The 16,458-nt window shown below is 48.1% G+C and overlaps 1 protein-coding gene across 6 annotated transcripts in view; it reads left to right on the top strand.

The window, feature by feature from the left end:
- Positions 1 to 15,233, top strand: part of CASTOR2 (cytosolic arginine sensor for mTORC1 subunit 2) — a 123,341-nt gene extending 108,108 nt beyond the window's left edge. For all 6 annotated transcript variants that reach the window (XM_064394354.1, XM_064394353.1, XM_064394356.1 and 3 more), the window contains 3 exons: positions 98 to 180; positions 988 to 1,082; positions 5,006 to 15,233. In XM_064394354.1, the coding sequence (XP_064250424.1) occupies positions 98 to 180; positions 988 to 1,082; positions 5,006 to 5,071 (244 nt within the window). In that variant the 3' untranslated portion in view covers positions 5,072 to 15,233. The remainder of the gene's footprint in view (positions 1 to 97; positions 181 to 987; positions 1,083 to 5,005) is intronic.
- The last annotated feature ends 1,225 nt before the right edge of the window (positions 15,234 to 16,458 follow it).

The raw sequence follows: 16,458 nt of genomic DNA, 5'->3' as shown, positions 1-16,458 counted from the left end.
GATGCAGGAAGAGTAGATTCCCCACAGGCAGAATCTGACACACTGCTGTGTTTTAATTGCTATGTTTGGTGTTCCTTTTTTTTTTTTTTTTTTACAGATTTCCTAATAATTTGTTGTTTACAAGTGCATCTGGTGAGCTCTGGAAGATGGTGAGGATTGGTGGGCAGCCTCTTGGCTTTGGTAAGTAACATTTGGTGGATCATTTGGTGTGCAGGCAGTCAGTCACCTCAGGGCCTTCAAAGAGTAGGGAAAAATCCATCTGAGGCTGATGCATTTTAAGAGCCAGCAGCTTAACATGACTTTGTGAGCTGAGATTTTCAAATAGAAGCCTGATTCCTATTAAGTTTGACTTCTGAATATACTCCTGAAAGTGCTACATGCTCAACAGTTCCAGCTGCATTGCGTTCATCTCCTGGACTTTGGGGGTGGCTACAGCTGGGCCTCTGGTTAAAGAGACAAACTGGACTGCTATAAATCTATAAAAAGTCTACTAGAATCACAGAATTACCCAGGCACTGCACTGGAGTATGACATTGCTTTCTGACCACTGATTTCAGTAATCTACAATGAATTCCCATGACACCTTTCAGTCCAGTCAGCATCTCCTCTTTCAGAGTTGCAGGCCAAGTGTTCAATAACAGAGAAAAATGGATGTTAAGGATATATGGGGCTGGGCTCTGTGCTTTCTTGTTGAATGTTGTTCAGTGCCTTTCTTTGGACCTCTAAATGATTCCACTTCTAATGGTTTTGTGCCTTTGGAGAGTGTGTGTTTCTCTGTAGCAAAAAGAAGGTAATAAAACTAAATGTGCAATGTATTGTTGTGGTCCATAAATTTAATTTTGTGAGAAAGAACACATTTTATTACAGAGATTCCTTCTGATTGGAGTTTGTGAAGACAAACTTCTCCATATGTAGGCATGGAGCTGGTGAGCTCTGAGACTTTTGCAAGCCCCTCCAGACAATGTTTGATGTTTTATCTCCCCACAGATGAATGTGGAATTGTTGCTCAGATTTCTGAGCCTCTGGCTGCAGCTGACATCCCAGCCTACTACATCAGTACTTTTAAGTTTGATCACGCCTTGGTGAGTATGAATACAGCTTCTCTGGAGTGGGGGAGAGCTTTTCCTTAGCAGAAAACTTTATGGCAATGCCACTTCTCATCTGGATAGCTCGTTGGAGTGCCTTTGCTCCAGTGTAGCCCAGCAAACTCCAGTCTTCAGCCTCCTGCCCTGGGTGAGAGGCTCCTGAACCAAGCCAGGCCCTGCCCAAGGCAAAGCTGTGTTAGTGAGTGTTGTTCTCAGTCTGCAGTGCTGGAAACTTCACAACCTCCCTGAGCAGCTCCTTCCACTGCATCTGTATCTTCTATTAGAAGCAGCCACAAACCTTTCCATTTGCTTCCAAAAGTAGTTGCAGGCTCCAGACTCTCAGGAAGGTGCCTCCTTAGGTGCTTCCTTCCCTTTAAAGGTGGGTCATCACAGGTGCCTTTGTGTGTTGGGAACTTTTTGGACAGTCTACCAGTAGCACTCTCCTGCCTTCATCTCTTGGTGTCTGCACTGTCCTAACCTTTGCTTTCTGAGACCCATCTGTTAGCTCTGCTGTCCCTGCATCTTCCTGGGTCTTGATAAACAAGCAATAATTGCCAGCACAGCAGGAGAAGGTGATGTTGAAGCAGATAAGGTTGTTCCCATGTTTGTTCTCGTGAGTGCCCATAAGCAGCTGCAGCAGAGTCATCAACATGAGTCTTGCCATCCTTGGAGAGTTCTTTTTGGTTTTTATATTGATGGATATTTTACTTTCTAAACCTACCTCTGTTCTTCCTTTGTAGAGAAGACACCCTCAAAAATGAGGAATTCCCCTAGAAAGGGAAAATGCAATGCCTGTAGCCACAAATGGGATGGCATTTGTCTTGGAACCCATTTCCCCAGTCCTGAAGGAGAGAGTCAGCTGCTTTATACTATTCATTTTTTTCTGAAATGTGCCCTTTATTGCATTATACCTTCTCTTTCCATCACTTGCAAATTCACTATTCAGATCCTACCTTTGACCTGTAAAAGCTCTAGTGAGATCAAAGCAGGTTTGGGGGTTTTATAATTACTTTGTTTTTTCACAGTTGGTGTGAACCGTTCACAGCTGATAGGTCATGTGTGTAAAGAGTAAAAGTAAATATTATTTCAGATAGCAAAGGTCAGAGTGTTATATATGTTTGTCTTATTTTTTTTTAATATTAACTGTGCTGATAAGATAAGCTAATAAAACACCATTTAAAAATCAATACTGTTAGCTTTGCCTCACATTTCTGCCCATTGTGTGGCCCCAGGTGTGCACTTTTTGTGGCAAGCACGAGGTGCAGAGTGCTTCTACATGTCAAGCCATATCTGGAGAGCTCAGCCCTATCAGCTAAAATAGATCTGTAGCTGAAAACTTACACCACACAATTGCCATGACTGCAGGCTGCTCCACCTTCTCAGAGTGCTCATCCTGCTGCCCCCAGGCCCCACAGCTCCTGCTCCCAGCAGCTGCAGGGTATTAGGGGGCCATCAGGTCTGCAGGTCTTCCTTATTCAAAACAGTGTTTCAGTGTTTTTCTTTGCTACTTCCTGTTTTCTTTATGTATGGTTTTAAAAGCCTTTTCCCCTGGACAGTGCTGTTCCAGTTGTCAAACTGGACCAACCTTTGGAAGGTGCATTTTGTGCCTGACTTTGCTCTGGGTGTGCTGGCTGGGTTGGGTGCTTGTTGGCTTTAGGGTGGTTTTGTTGGCCAAGACCCTGACCTAGATTTTGTCATGTTTTCTTTAACTTTGCTACCCAGATACCTTGACTTCTAGTGACATTCCTCGAGGAGTAAATGTATCTTGAACCCTTTCTCTGAATTCTCCCTTTCTTTAATTAAGGTAGTTCAGTACCTGTTGTCAGCAATTTAAAGTACTGTGCAAAAATGTGTTGTTCCCTTTGATCTGATCTTTTTTCTCCTGTGCATCTTAAGGTGGTTTTTGTTACTTAATTTTTATTTGACCTGAGTGTAATACACAAGTGCTCCTGCCATGCTGTAGCTGTAGACATTTAACCTGGTGATCAGGACTTGTGCTTGAGATGAAATCCCTTTGGGAGGCAGTGTTGAGATGGGAACCTGCAGGTCTCTGGCATGTCCCTGGGTGAGGCAGGGTCAGGCTGGAGAGAATCATGGTTACCAGCTCCCTCTAGAGAGAGCAAGGAAGAAGAGTTGCCTTTCCAGGTACTCTGCTCTTGCTGCCTCATGTTCACAGGTGTCTTGCTCTCTTTCACCAACATTTTGCTTCTGAAGAGGCTGGAGCTGTGTCTGGGGTGTAATTTGGAGCTTTGGTTCTTCCTTCATGGTCAGTGCTTTGATCTGCACTCTGCCTGAGAAGGGAGCACAGTGCAGCAGCTGCCTTGGGACAGGGGTCATTTCCAAGGGGCAGGGAGGGGAGGACTCCTCCACTGATGGCCAACTAGGATGAGTCCTACAAATCAAAACTGTTTGGACATCTCTCCTGGAGAAAACATTTGTGGGGTGACTGATACAATTTCTGTGCTGTTTAGGGGTCAGGCATTTGCAGGGAGTGAAGGAGCACTGTGTTTCATGGAGGAGATGGGTCCGTGCAGGTCAAAGCCAGCTGGCCAGGGCTGGCCAGAGCTGCTTCCTCCTCTTCTGTCCAGTGCTGAGGAAGCAGACAGAGAGAACCACTGAGCATCACTGGGGCTGGCTAGGGGAGTGTGGTTAAAAAAATTGACAACTATGTCTTTTCTCATTATCTTATGTAGAGGAAAAGAGTCAAACAGCTTCTTGCACTGCAGTGTTCAGTGTACTGGGAAGAATGATGAAGGGGAGGCAGAGGAGAGTCCTGCCTCAAAGTCCTGTTCCCTGTGGTGGAGGTGTCCTGGTGTTTTCCTTCTAAACCAGAAGAGTTTGCTGTATGCTTGTTTTAATATTATGTTCTTCCTTTCCAAATGACTTTTGTTCACACATCATCTGTGTGTGTGAACTGCTGTTATTCCATCATCCTATTGGAAAAGTGAACATTTTTCTTGTTATTTCTCATGGGCTTTTTCCTCAGTTTTATTAAAAGCCTCACAGAAAGACACAACCAGTTGTATTTCCACTGAGCTCTCGAGAGTGTCCAGTGAATCCAGGTATTGTACTCTTGGCCTTAAATACCTTGTAGAGGAAACAGTTCCCTCTTCAATTTACTTGACATGAATTATTTTGACTTCTTGCAGCAACTTACAGATAATTTATTTTTCCCTCAGTCCTCTTTCCACTTTTCAAGAGCTGCCAGTGTCTTGGAGTTTATGTAGAGTTCAGACACACTTCTTCTGCCAGATGTAACTTTACTTTTGATGTTCTTTTCTGCCAGTGACAGTCACTCTGAGATTTTTTGCATCTTCTGTTACAAGAGGCTTTTCTTGCAGTAAATGTGAAAAAACACCATGAATAATACAGACTTCTATGGCTAAGTCTCCTCACAAGGCTGGATAGGAAAGCACCTCAAACAGGCTGGTAGCTCTCTTCTCTTTTGATGGGTGTGTCCTCCTGTCACCCACCATGGCCTTCCCACCCAGTTCACAGGTCCCAGTCCTGTAGGGTGCCCCGAGAGCCTCATGGAGCCCTTAGGCACCACAAAAATCCCTCAGCACAGGCACCTTGCACGAGTGAGCCCCTGGCATGCAAGTGCTTCACCAGCAAAAGGAAGGGAAAGGAGGGGACAGGAGGAGCAGAGAGAAAGAGAAACCCCAAAACAGTTGGCTTCCCACCAGCAGCCCCCACACAACAGCAAACCCTCTGCACCTCACTTACAGTGTTTGCTCTGGGGGCACCATGGGGGAACAGGGCTGTCCTTGTACCTGGAGCCCTTTCTCAGTGAACTTCAGGTGTAAGCAAAAACCAGCAAAGTGTCTGCCTCCTTGGGACTGGTCTGGCTTTGCCTCCTGCCTCTCTTTTCTTGTCACCCCCTTTACTGGAACATGACCTTTCTTTTTGTTTTTTTGCAGGTACCTGAAGAAAATATAAATGGTGTGGTCAATGCACTCCAAGTCAGTCAAGCTGAAAAGCATTAGAAATCTTCTGAGCTGGTTCCAGATGCTTTTTATTATTCTAATAATAATAATAATTATTATTATTATTCTTTTTTTCTCACAGTATTTCTTGAAAAATCTGATTACAGAGAGTGACATGAAAAGAGACTGTGGAAAGTTGAGCAGAAACAGCTCCAATAAGCCTTTGTTTTAATTATTATTATTATTGTTATTATTATTATTATTATTATTATTATTATTGTTATTTTATTAAATTTATGAATGAGGGGCAGGAGGAGAGGGAGTTTGTATGGTTTCCTGATGTTCAGCTCCGAGGTGAAGTGACCCCTGGCTGTGCTCAGTGTGGAAGGAGCTGCCCAGGGTCACCCGGGGACACCCAGGGACACCCAGCACGGATGGCCCTGGGCACACTGCGAGAGCAGTGGGGTGGGCCAAGAGCAGATGGACAGGCTGCTGCCTCAGAGAGCCCTGACAACCAGAAACAAAGTGAAATATGGAATTAAACAGAAAAGACATCGCATAGTACTGGCTTGTCTCCTTGCATCAGACTTCTGAGGACTGTCCATCACTGCCTGTGTTGAGATAGGATGCAAAGGGTTCTGCTTCCCCTGACAGAACAATTTGGTGTTGGAACAGAGGAAAATATCCAATTGTTGGACATTTCCCCTTTTTCTTTCTCCCTGCAGTCAAAGCCTGGGCAGGGGGAGCCCAGCTGTGGCCAGCTCCTGGCAGGTGGTGTCACCAGACTTGTGTCTGCACTGAAACTTGGCTGGTTTGGGTCATTTTTTCCAGTCATTCCCTCACTGCTCCGAGTATTCTCCTGCCATATCCCCTGCTCCAGGACAACTGTTCTCCCCTTACCCCACATCAGAGCCTTCCCCCAGCCCTTGTTCCTCAGGGCCAGCAAGAGGAGGAAGGGCTCTTTTCTCCTGTCCCCTCAGGCTTTTTCCCATCCAGTGTGCACACATGGGGAAATAAAGCATTGCCCAGGGTCCCTGGGAGGCTGCTCTTGCACTTCCAGGCCACCTTGGCCAAGAGCCACTGCAGGTTCCCTCTGCTAGGGCCAGGAGGGGGCCTGACTCTTGTGGGGACCCTCCTGAAGTTTTTCATCACACAGGTGGAAATTGCTGCTGACTGGGCAAAGTAAAGTGGTGCTGAAAATGCCTCAAACCTGCTGGCATCTGGTCCTGCACAGGAAGATGAGGGGGCTTTTCCCATGGGGAAGCAGTAATGTGTTTTCCTCTGGCTTGTACCACGGCCAGCAGGAGCCTGGCATCAAGGCCCACAGTGGCACCTGTGTCCAGGCTGTGCCATGGCCCTGCCAGCACTGTGGAGGACAGCAGAGAGCAGGGCTGGCAGAGAAGTGTTACCCAGGGGGTGGGTGCCAGCCCTCTGCCCCACTGTGACCATGCAACGAGGGCTGGTGAGAGGAGAGGCTGCCTGCAGAGGACCTTGCTGTTGTGATTACCAGCCCCAGCTTATCTTGCATTTCTTAACTTCTTCCACTTCAGGCTTGACATAAAGAATTTGCAGATCTTGCCTTTTTCCCAAGGGCTTTCCAGCCATGCTTCAGAGACAGCCTCTGGTAGGATTTTCCTGAGGCTGTGCCATATACAGCTGTGAGCCAGGGTTTTGCATCAATCTGGAGGCAGGAAGCAAACACCTGGGATCATGCCATGGCATGGTTTTTACTGGAGTGTAGGACAAGCAAACACAGACAGAGCTGGTTGATTAGTTCTGCATTCACAGTACTGGAGGACCAAGCAGTTACGGTTTCTGATGCTGCTGGAATCAAACTGAGTTTCAAATCTGATTTTTCACCAGTGGGATGTTTTGTGGCATGTAGACAGGGAGTCAGAGCATCCATGGAAAAAGTATGGATGACTTTCCTTGGTTGGCCCTACTGGAGCTGAAGCATCCCTGCTGAGGAACACTGGGGCACATGTTCATGTTTTACCAAACAGGATCTTCTGCTGTTCCTTTGCATGGATTTTCAAAATTGTCCCATGATATGTTTGTATTCATTCCAGATTTCTGGACTAAAGTTTTATTCTAGATGTGGCACTGTGCACCTCTGGATGTTTGTTTGGAAAGATGCTGTGGTCTCCTGCCACAAGGACGGGCACAGTGCAGTGCTGAAAGCATCTGGAGATGTTTGCTGTGGCTCTGCCCAGAGCTGTGGGCACTGAGCTGAGCTGGAGTGGGCAGCAAGGCCAGAGGTGGCTTTTCACCCCAGATGTTGTCAGAGGGCTGGGGGGAGAGGGATGTTGAGTTGCTGTTCAGCTGCTGAGTTGCCAGCCAAGGTTTGTGTGTGTGGGTGGTGCCACCATGCCAGAGTCATCAGGACAGGTCTGCCTTCTGCTCTGGGGTTCTGCCAGCCTTTGGGAAATGCCAGTTTTGGCATCAGAGAGTACCAAGTGTTGCTGTGCATGTGCCAGTGCTGCTTCCAAAGGACTTCAACCTGGATAGAAAGGAAGGAACTTGAAACAAGCAACTTTACTGAGCCTTAAATGAAAGCAAAAAAAAAAAAAAAAGTTTTAATTTTCTAACAGTGCATTCAGGCTGTTTTAGAGGCTGATTTTTGTAATTTTTTTTTTTTTTTTTTCCTAAGGGAATCAGCCTTATATTTGTGAAATCTGTAGAAAGCTCTGTGGTATTTCAAACCTTCGAAAGGAAGGTTGAATGTCCCAACATGGGAGAGTTGGCCTGAAAATCACAGGATGTAAAATGCTGTTGAGGGACTCTGACACTGCCACCATCCTTGGCTTCACCTTTTCATTTCCTTTTATCTTTTTGTCCTGAAATCCAAGAAGATTGCTTCAGACAGCTTGATGCTTTCCCTTTAGTGTTCCTTTCATATTTTTTCTGGTGGGAACTGGGATACTCCGAATGTGGCCATAATTGGTGGAATCTTGTTCCTGCACCAGCCTGCAGTCAGGATCAATTCAAGTTTGCCCAGTGGTGCTGCATGTGAGACCTACACTGCAGGAAGGGCTCTGCAGGGGCTTCAGTAAATATTTTCACAGTAATAATGATACCACCACACTACTGACACCCCAGTGCTTAGTGAGCCCAAAGTAGGGGGGCTCTTAAAGCTGCTCCACAGCTCCCACTCTGAGCACACAGCCTTTGAGGTGGGGAAGAAGACTTTTCCTTTTTTTAAAGGAAGAATCTCTTCCTTTTATTCCTTATGATAATACATCTGAGCATGCCTGACATTTTGCTGTTCAGTACTGTGTGGATGAAGGAGGAACATGTCTCAGTGGGACACCCTTGGCCTGGGCTCCTGGATTTCCTGCAGTTGCCCTCAGCATCCCTGCTCAGCTCTCTGGGCAGCTCCACCTGGCCATGGCTGCTGTAAGGAGGGATTGCCTCAATGCCCCTCCCCATGCCCTCTCTCACAAAATTCACCAAACAGCAAAATGCAAAAGTGTTTCCAGCCCTGCAGAAGGGTAGGCTTTCTCCAAGACCTTTGTTTTCTTAGAAGCCTCAGCGTTTCCAAGCTGTGCTATTAGAGTTTTGTCTTTCTCCCTCAACCCAATTAGAACGTGACTACAAATTCCTTTCTACTGAGCAAGTGTGTGCATATATATACATCTTAAGTGTTTCCATAGAAATCCACAGCGTGTCCCTATGGCACACCTGTAAATACCATGTTTGTCTGTAGGGTTGTACCCTGTGCATGGTGTGGGCACTCAGGCACTGTAGGTTCACACACAGGTACAGTGTATGTGTGTGTACTCTGGGCACACTCCCTTGTGTGTGCATCTGTGTAGTGAGTACTGTATACACACATGGATTCACCATCTATTTTTAATTCAAGTAATGGGCAATATGAATATTAGTTCCACTCTTGCTTTTTCTTACATATGTTTAGTGAAGAGCAGCAGTGGAGTCGACCTGAAGCAAAGCAATGCTGTGCTTTAGATGTATCAGCCTCCCTCATGGGGAGGGGCCTTAATGGAAATCATATACACTCATCATACTGCTGCTCTGAAATGTGTTTTAAACCCCAAGTTCTCTGGTACCATTCCCAGGGCACAGGCTGCTGGCCAGAGATGAATCAATCCTCCTCTCTCACTGAGAGCTTGTTGGTGTCAGGTCCTGCTTTGGGCTAGCACGTGACACTGAGCAGGGATGCACTTTTTAAGATGTACCACGCAGATTTGGGTGTGGGAGCTTCTAGGTTGTGCTGGGAGGTCCTGATGGCTCCAGCCAATCAAAGCATCCAACAGAAGTGTATCAGGTTTTATGTCTCTGAAGCGTGATGTTTGTCCTGCCAGCACTGGGAGGAGATAAGGCAGTGCAGGATAAGGGAGTGTGTGGCAGAGGAGGTTGCTCAGGCTGCAGCCTAGCTCCCTGAGAACTCAGTTGTTTCCCTGGTGCTCTTGATGCTTTAAGGAATGTGTCGACCCCTGAGAGAGGCAAGGCAAGGAGCAGCTCTGCTCAGAGCTCTGCCATTGCACTGCATTTGCAGGATTTGCTGCCTTCAGGCACGAGCTGCTGACACATTCCCCCACTGGCTGCCCCACAAATCTCACACTGTGTCTGTGAGAGGAGGGTTAGTGACTGACATCCTGTGAAGGTTGGGAAGCTCTCTGGGACATAAAAGTCTGAATTGCACGTGCTTGATCAGAGCCTGCCTCTGAGAAGTGGTTTTCTGTCTTTTCCCAGCTTTGCTATACAAAACTTGAATTCTTTTTCTTACAAAGGGGCCCCATCCCTGGTGGAGCTGATGCTGCTGTGACTGCCTGGCTGCAGAAGGGCCAGGGCTTCAGGCCATGCTGAGCTGCAGCAGCCACGGCGTCAGCCCAGGCTCCTCTGTTCCCAAAGGCATCTAGGACTGACTTGGCATTGTCCCACCCATCCATTCTGTGGCAGTGCAGGGTCTGCAGAGATCCCTCTTAGTGACAGGCATGGGAAAGGCAGGGGAAGAACAGGGATAGGTGGAGTGATGCAAAAGAATTAATATGTTCATTTTTTGTTGTGTATATATGAAGATACTGAAGCTCTGCTTGTTGCTGTGAACACCAAAGCATTTTCTTTCTCCTTTTTGACTGAAACAGATCACCCCACCCTGTCCAGCCTCCATGCTCAGCCCAGTATCCCAGAGGATGCATTTGTCCCAGTCACACCATCCCAGCAAGGGTGGGCAGCATGACCCCTCTAAACCCCCAGTACTTCAATATCTCCTGATGCTCAGCCTGTCCATAGGGGAAGGCTCCCAAGAATCACTGTGGGTTTTGATGTAATGATGGTATTGGGTTCTGTGGCCAGAGGGGTTCCTCCCATCCTTGTGGTTTTCCCCGTCCATGCACCCACACAACTGTTCAAGAGCACCAGGTCATCCAACCTCCTTAATTTACAGGTCAGCAACATGAATGGGAGGTGCTGGGTCCTGCATTGGTACAGTCCCTGCTCACTGAGCACAAGTGTTCCTGTCAGCACTGGATAATTGGTATTTTCTGTTCATGAAAAGGGAGAAATTCTTTTTTTGGCCTCAGGCTAAGCATTGCTCCTAATTCCTGAAAGAAGGTGTCCCCCCAGCAGCATTCTGTTAAGGACAAGAAGTAATTTTCTGATGAGGGTTTCTTCTCTCTCTGTTGCTTTGACTGATGTGGACATCTCCAGTAAGCAGCTTAAGGCATCTCACTTACCTGTTCCAGTCCTGCCTGCAAACACTGGATTGGATTAAACTTTTATTATTTGCAGGAGAGTAAACCCCAGTAATCCTTTGCCCATAGTATTTACAGGTTGTAGCATGCCCTGGGGTGTATTTACATTGGCTGAAATGTGCAAACCTGCCTCCAGATTTCCAGGCCTTCTCCCCATGAGTGCATCTGTCTGTCTGTCTGCACCCTGCCATATGTCAGGGGCCAGCAATATCCCTCAGGCATCCTGGCAGCACTGAACTGGTGTGGAAACAGCCTGCACATCCCCACAAGGCTGTGGGACCTTCCCAGGCTCCCTGGACTTCACACTTGACTGTGAAGATAAGCTTTAGTTACTCTGCTCTCCTTGGCCTCCTTCTTTACTTAATCCTTATGAAGCACAGCTGGGTTGAGCTACCAGCTCCTGTTAGCAAAGGTGAAGGAAAGAAAGGGGTTCTGCAGTGAGAGACGTGCCCTGGATGCTGATCAGCAAATCCTGGCTGCAGCCTCTGCAGATGCTCTGGTGAGCACAGAGCAATGCACAGCCCCTGCTGTATGAAGGGGAAATGGATGCAGTATGTGTCACAGTACATCCTCATTTTAGGGTATGAATTTAAGGGTTCAACACCTCTTTGGAACATGTATAAGCCAGGATCCTTTCTTGGTCTCTAGACAGCACTGTTCATTTCAGGTTCAAAGCCTGGGAATGAATTAACAAATAACCTTGTTATTGCAGATTACATGGAATAGCTTCCCCCTGCTCCATGATTCTCTTGCAGCCATGACCTGTGCTTCTGCAAGCTGAGTTTGCAGAGGGCCTGGCCAAGGGAACACAAACCCCTGGCACCTCCTCCTGAGAGTGCCCAGGTCTTGTGGCCAAGGTGAAGGGGGTGGCAGAGGGATGCAGGCACAGCTCCTCCCCTGCCTGCACAGCTCCAGTGTGGCCAGCCCAGCTCAGCACTGTGTGGAGCAGGACAGCTGCAAAACAACTGTTGGATGCCCTGGGCTCCCTTGGGGTTTTGTTTTCATCCATTTTTAGCTTTGCAAATATCTGTAAATGAACTATGGGTGGATTGTGGAGCAGACATGGACAGAGATGCCCATCAGGCATCTGGCAGGACTGAAATGTTTTGCAATGGATTGAAATATGTTTGAGAGCAGAACAGAAGCATGTCATTCCCCCTCTGTCTGGCTCTGTCCTCTGCCTGTACCACAGGAGAGCTGACCAGGTGCCATGTCCCTCTCTAGGCAGAACCAGTGGTTTTACTGGGGTCCTCCCAACACTAAAAGATTATGCCACAACCAGGGCTCCTTCCATCCTTCATTTTGCAGGGGCTGTTTGCTTCTTCCCTCCTTGTGTGGCTGTGGCAGAGGCAGTGTCTGTTGCACAGCACCTGTGCAAGGTGCCATAGGAGGCTGCTGGTCAGAGTCCCCCTGCTCTGGCTGCTTTCTGCTTTTCAGCATCCTGAGGATTTAAACCAGCTTTCTGTAGTTACAGGAATAAGCTTGAGGCTTCCTATTCACTCTTTTGTTACTTGAAAAACATTTTACAGGTACCCGATTCCCTGGTCTTGTGGGAATGCTGCTTGAAGCACCCACTGGCCAGGCTGGCTGCTGTGAGCATTTCTGCTCCCTTGGGCCCTAAAAGAGGAGTTCAGGCTGAAGCAGCCCCAGGCTCAGGCCAGCAGGATGCTGCTCTGGGCCAGGTCACAAGGGAGAGACAGCCCCAGGAACCAGAGCTCCCTCATCCTCTGTGTCCCTGCTGCCCACACAGAGCCATTCCCATCAGCTGGAAGGGAATGCAAAGGGAATTCCTTTCTGCTGAAGAAAAACAGCTGTCTCCTCTGTGGATTTGTGCTCAGTGGCAAAAGCAGGAGTGTGTGCCATGTGGAACATTGAAAGAAGGAGTCAGGGGTTCCTATACATAGGGCAGAGAAAAAAATTTGCAGCCTTTGTTGTAGCTGTTTCTTGCAATTTCTGATGCCAGCCTTGGATGGGGTTGACTTTTTGAGATCACTGAAATTACCTGAAGAGCTGGTGGTGTTTTACAACTCTGGGACATTGCCTCTAGGCAGGACCAGCCTGCACAGAGCACAGGACCCTTCCCACCAGGGCTCAGCCCAGGCCATGGGATGTTCGCCTGCAGCAGCACCTACAGACAGGCTACTGAACCAGGGCTGCCCTGAAGAAATCCTGAGTTTTAACATTTCCTTCCTGGGAGCAAACCTCTGCTTTTCCTGGGTGTGTCAGGCAGTTGGTGCTGATGCAGGAGGTTCAGAGTATGAAGGAGGTGGCTGTGCAGGAGGAGGAGGAGCACCCCATTTCTCCTTCACTCATTAGGAACTGTCGGGTCCAGCTCAATGACCTCAGCCATGTTTTTAGTTGTGTCATAGAATTAAACATGAGTCATGTCCTCGTTCTCCCCCAAACCCCACCTGCCCAGATCCCTGTCAGTCCCATGTGTCAGTGTTTCCTTCCTTCAGGTTTTTATATGTTCTCCAACTGCAAACTGCTCCAGTGATTTCATGGCAGAAAATCAGCATCCCAGGGCAGGCTCTTCTGGGTTCTTCTGGTTGGGCTGGATCCAGGGCTGCCCTCACCTCTCACCCCAAATCCTCCAACTGCTGCTAAAAATAATCCTGCCAATCCAATGGCTGTTGATAACAGTGTGAGAACTGCATGCAAGTGCCATTAGTGCCCAGGTTAATGCCTGGAAATGCACAGGGTAGTTAGTGCCTCTTTCCAGCCCAGGACTGTGGTGTCCCCTGTCCCTGCTGGCTGTGGCCAGGCATTGTTATCCCTCCCCTGCGTGTGGCTCCAGGCCTGACTTTGGGGCTTGTGAGACATGAAGTTGAGAAGCAGGGTGTTCACTTTAGCACAGTGGCAGCCACGTTTTCTGCCAGTGCATCCTCCTCCACACTGCCTCTGCAGCAGCTGGGGGCGGCAGGGACAGAGGGGACACTTCTCCTGCTGACCCAAGCACCAGGACAACCTTGGTGGCTCTTGGACAGGCACAAGAGGAGGCTGCCAGGCAGTAACTGACAGGAGGATGCAGCTTCAGAAGCTCTGTTCCAGCCTTTGGAAGAGTCTCATTCCCTTACATAACCCATTCTCCCCATTCTTGTTTCCATCAGAATTAGAGGATGGGTGATCACCTCAATTTGCTTGACATGTTCACCTGTTCCCAGCACCCAGCCAGGCCAGCAGCTCCTGCTGCTGCTGGGATTTGGGCCTTGGAGCCCCAGTGCCCAGGGCACACCTGCAGCCCCAGGCTGCATGAGTCTGGCACTGGCAGGTTGGCTCCTGCAGCTTGGGCACTGTGGGCAGCCAGAAGGGACAACCTGAGGGAGAGCTGCACAGAGGGAGGAGCAGCCTCATTTCCTCCTTGGTGCTTAGGGCAGATTTTTAGTTTGGTTTCTCTGGGCTAAGCTTCAGCAAGCCATCACCCTGCAGGGTGACACAGGGCAGGGCCACAGCCCCACTGCACTGCTCCAGTTCAGGGCTGGTTCCAAGGGGCTGGCACAGCACCACTTTATCAGTGCCTCAAGGGGCTTGAACAAGTCTGAGCATTTCTTTCTTTCTCCCCTTTGTATGGACTCCAAAGGAGCCCAGATTCCCTCCAGATACCTACACAACACTAACCCAAATTTCTAGAACTGCCAAGAGAGCAGAGATGCTCCTGGTGCAGAAGCTGCCCAGCTTGGATCAGGGTCTGGCTCTAGTCCCTGGCCAACCTGGGGAGGAAACATGAATATTTAGGACTTTTTTATTTAATAAGTTATTTATGTATCATTTGCTCTGTAAGTGAAATAGCACTTTTGGCCTCAGACACACACCAAACAGGCTGAAGTGGGGCTGGGAACCCCAAACTCTTGCAGCCTCTCCTTCCTGCTCACCTCTCAGAAACCCCATGCAGCCTTTCACTGGGAAGGGTAGAAAAAAAAAAGTGTATTTATTTCCCTTTAATTACCAGACCTGATGTAAACAGACAGGGTGGGGGAATCCTGCCCATGCAGGGGCCTTTGGTACAGCTCCTGCTCTGGGCTGCAGCCATGCAAAGGCTGCTTGCACCTGCCACGTGCCCACGGCTCAGTGGGGCCAGGCCCTGCATGTGTGGGTGGGCAGTTCCTGCAAGCTTGGGGGCACAAGGCACAGGGGAGCCTGAATGCATCAGCTGCCTTCAACACCTCTGCACAGGGGGATGTTCCACCACCAGGCACAGGCAGTGTGGCAGCAGCTTGGGATCATGCACTGGACATTGTGTGGCGCTGAGAAGTGGCTGCTTTGCTTTCCCAGCAAGTGCACACGCTGCTTTTCTTTGCTGGTCTTATGCTGAAAAGCTGAGATTTATGTACTGTATGAAAAAAAAAACAAAACAGAAAAAAAGAAAAAATCCTAATGTTCCAAAATAAATGACAGTATATTTTGTACTTTGTAAAGTAATTAAATCAAAAAGAATAAAAAGTGAAACTTATGCTGTCTGCTTTTGTACTGATCAAACTGATGAAAATAAAGCAGAGCTTGGCATTGTCTGTAAGATGTAACTCTCATTTCTTTCACCTACAGCTATGTTGGGTGCCACTCTCACACACAATTTCTGAAGCCCAGCAGACATCCCTGTGGCTCTCTGGTGTCCAGGTCTCACCTCTGGGTGCACTGTACCCCTACAGATGGAGCCCACCACCATCTCCATCCTCCAGCTCTTTTCTGGAAACCACCAAACCTGCCCTATCCTCTCCTTTAAAATAAGAGGTCAGTGGGATGCTGCTAGTGCATTTGCCAGCTGTAGTTTTAGGTGCTCACTGCAGAGTGCAAGATGCCCAGAGCCTGGGCAGCCCCCCAGAGATGCTGGCAGGACACCCCCAGAGCCACACCCCAGCAGTGGCAGGGGAACAAACTCAGCCTCCCCATGGGCTGTTTTAGGGCAGCCACTGTGGGTCTCAGTCACAGTGTGGTTGCACAGCACCACTGTCACATGGTCTGCAAGAAAAACCTGAACAACCTGTGTGAAGCATGCAAGAAAAACACTGCAAAAAATATCATCACCCTCTCACAGTTTTAACCATTTATAGTGGGTGTTTAAAGGAACTGCAGTCAAGGCAAGCATCTCCTTTTTAGTGTAGTGTAATCCATTGTTTACTCTCATGATCAAGTGTTAAAACATTCATGTAAGAAATTAACTGAGGATTGTTAATATGGAATGCAGCCTTAATGCAAAGCACTGCCTCAAGGGTTTAATCCAGTAAAACAAAAACCCAAATAAATCAACACACACTGCCACACAATCTCAACACTGCCTACAATTCCCCACAAAAGCAAATGGCATCTCAAGGTAAATAAGAGGACTGAGGCTGTTAAACTGGTGTCCAGACCCCAAACACTGATGCCTTCTCCCATCAGTGTTTTTCCTATCTCACCTGCCCAGGCTCACCCCTTTGAGCAGGAGGTGCTGGGGCACTGGAGGGAGATGTGGGGAGATTCCAGCCCCTTGCAAAAAATGCTACAAAAATAGATTTTTATGAGTTATGATGAAGCACAGTGAAGTAATATTGTTTCAGGAGTATTTTGAATGCCAAAGGCTAATTATTAGTTTTCTGACTCATCTGGTTTTGAAGGATCCTGTGGAGAAAAGTCTGTTGTAACACAGCAAGTGCTTAAGATAATTTTTGTCTTACAGGTGTTCCTGTGTTTTATCCCCTGTGTTTTATCCTCATCTGCTGACAGATGAGACCAGCCTTGCTGTGTGGGGCTGCAGGG

This window comes from Passer domesticus, chromosome 19, assembly GCF_036417665.1.
Source record: "Passer domesticus isolate bPasDom1 chromosome 19, bPasDom1.hap1, whole genome shotgun sequence".
NCBI classification, from domain to species: Eukaryota; Metazoa; Chordata; class Aves; order Passeriformes; family Passeridae; genus Passer; species Passer domesticus.
This window is presented reverse-complemented; position numbering and strand designations above follow the sequence as displayed.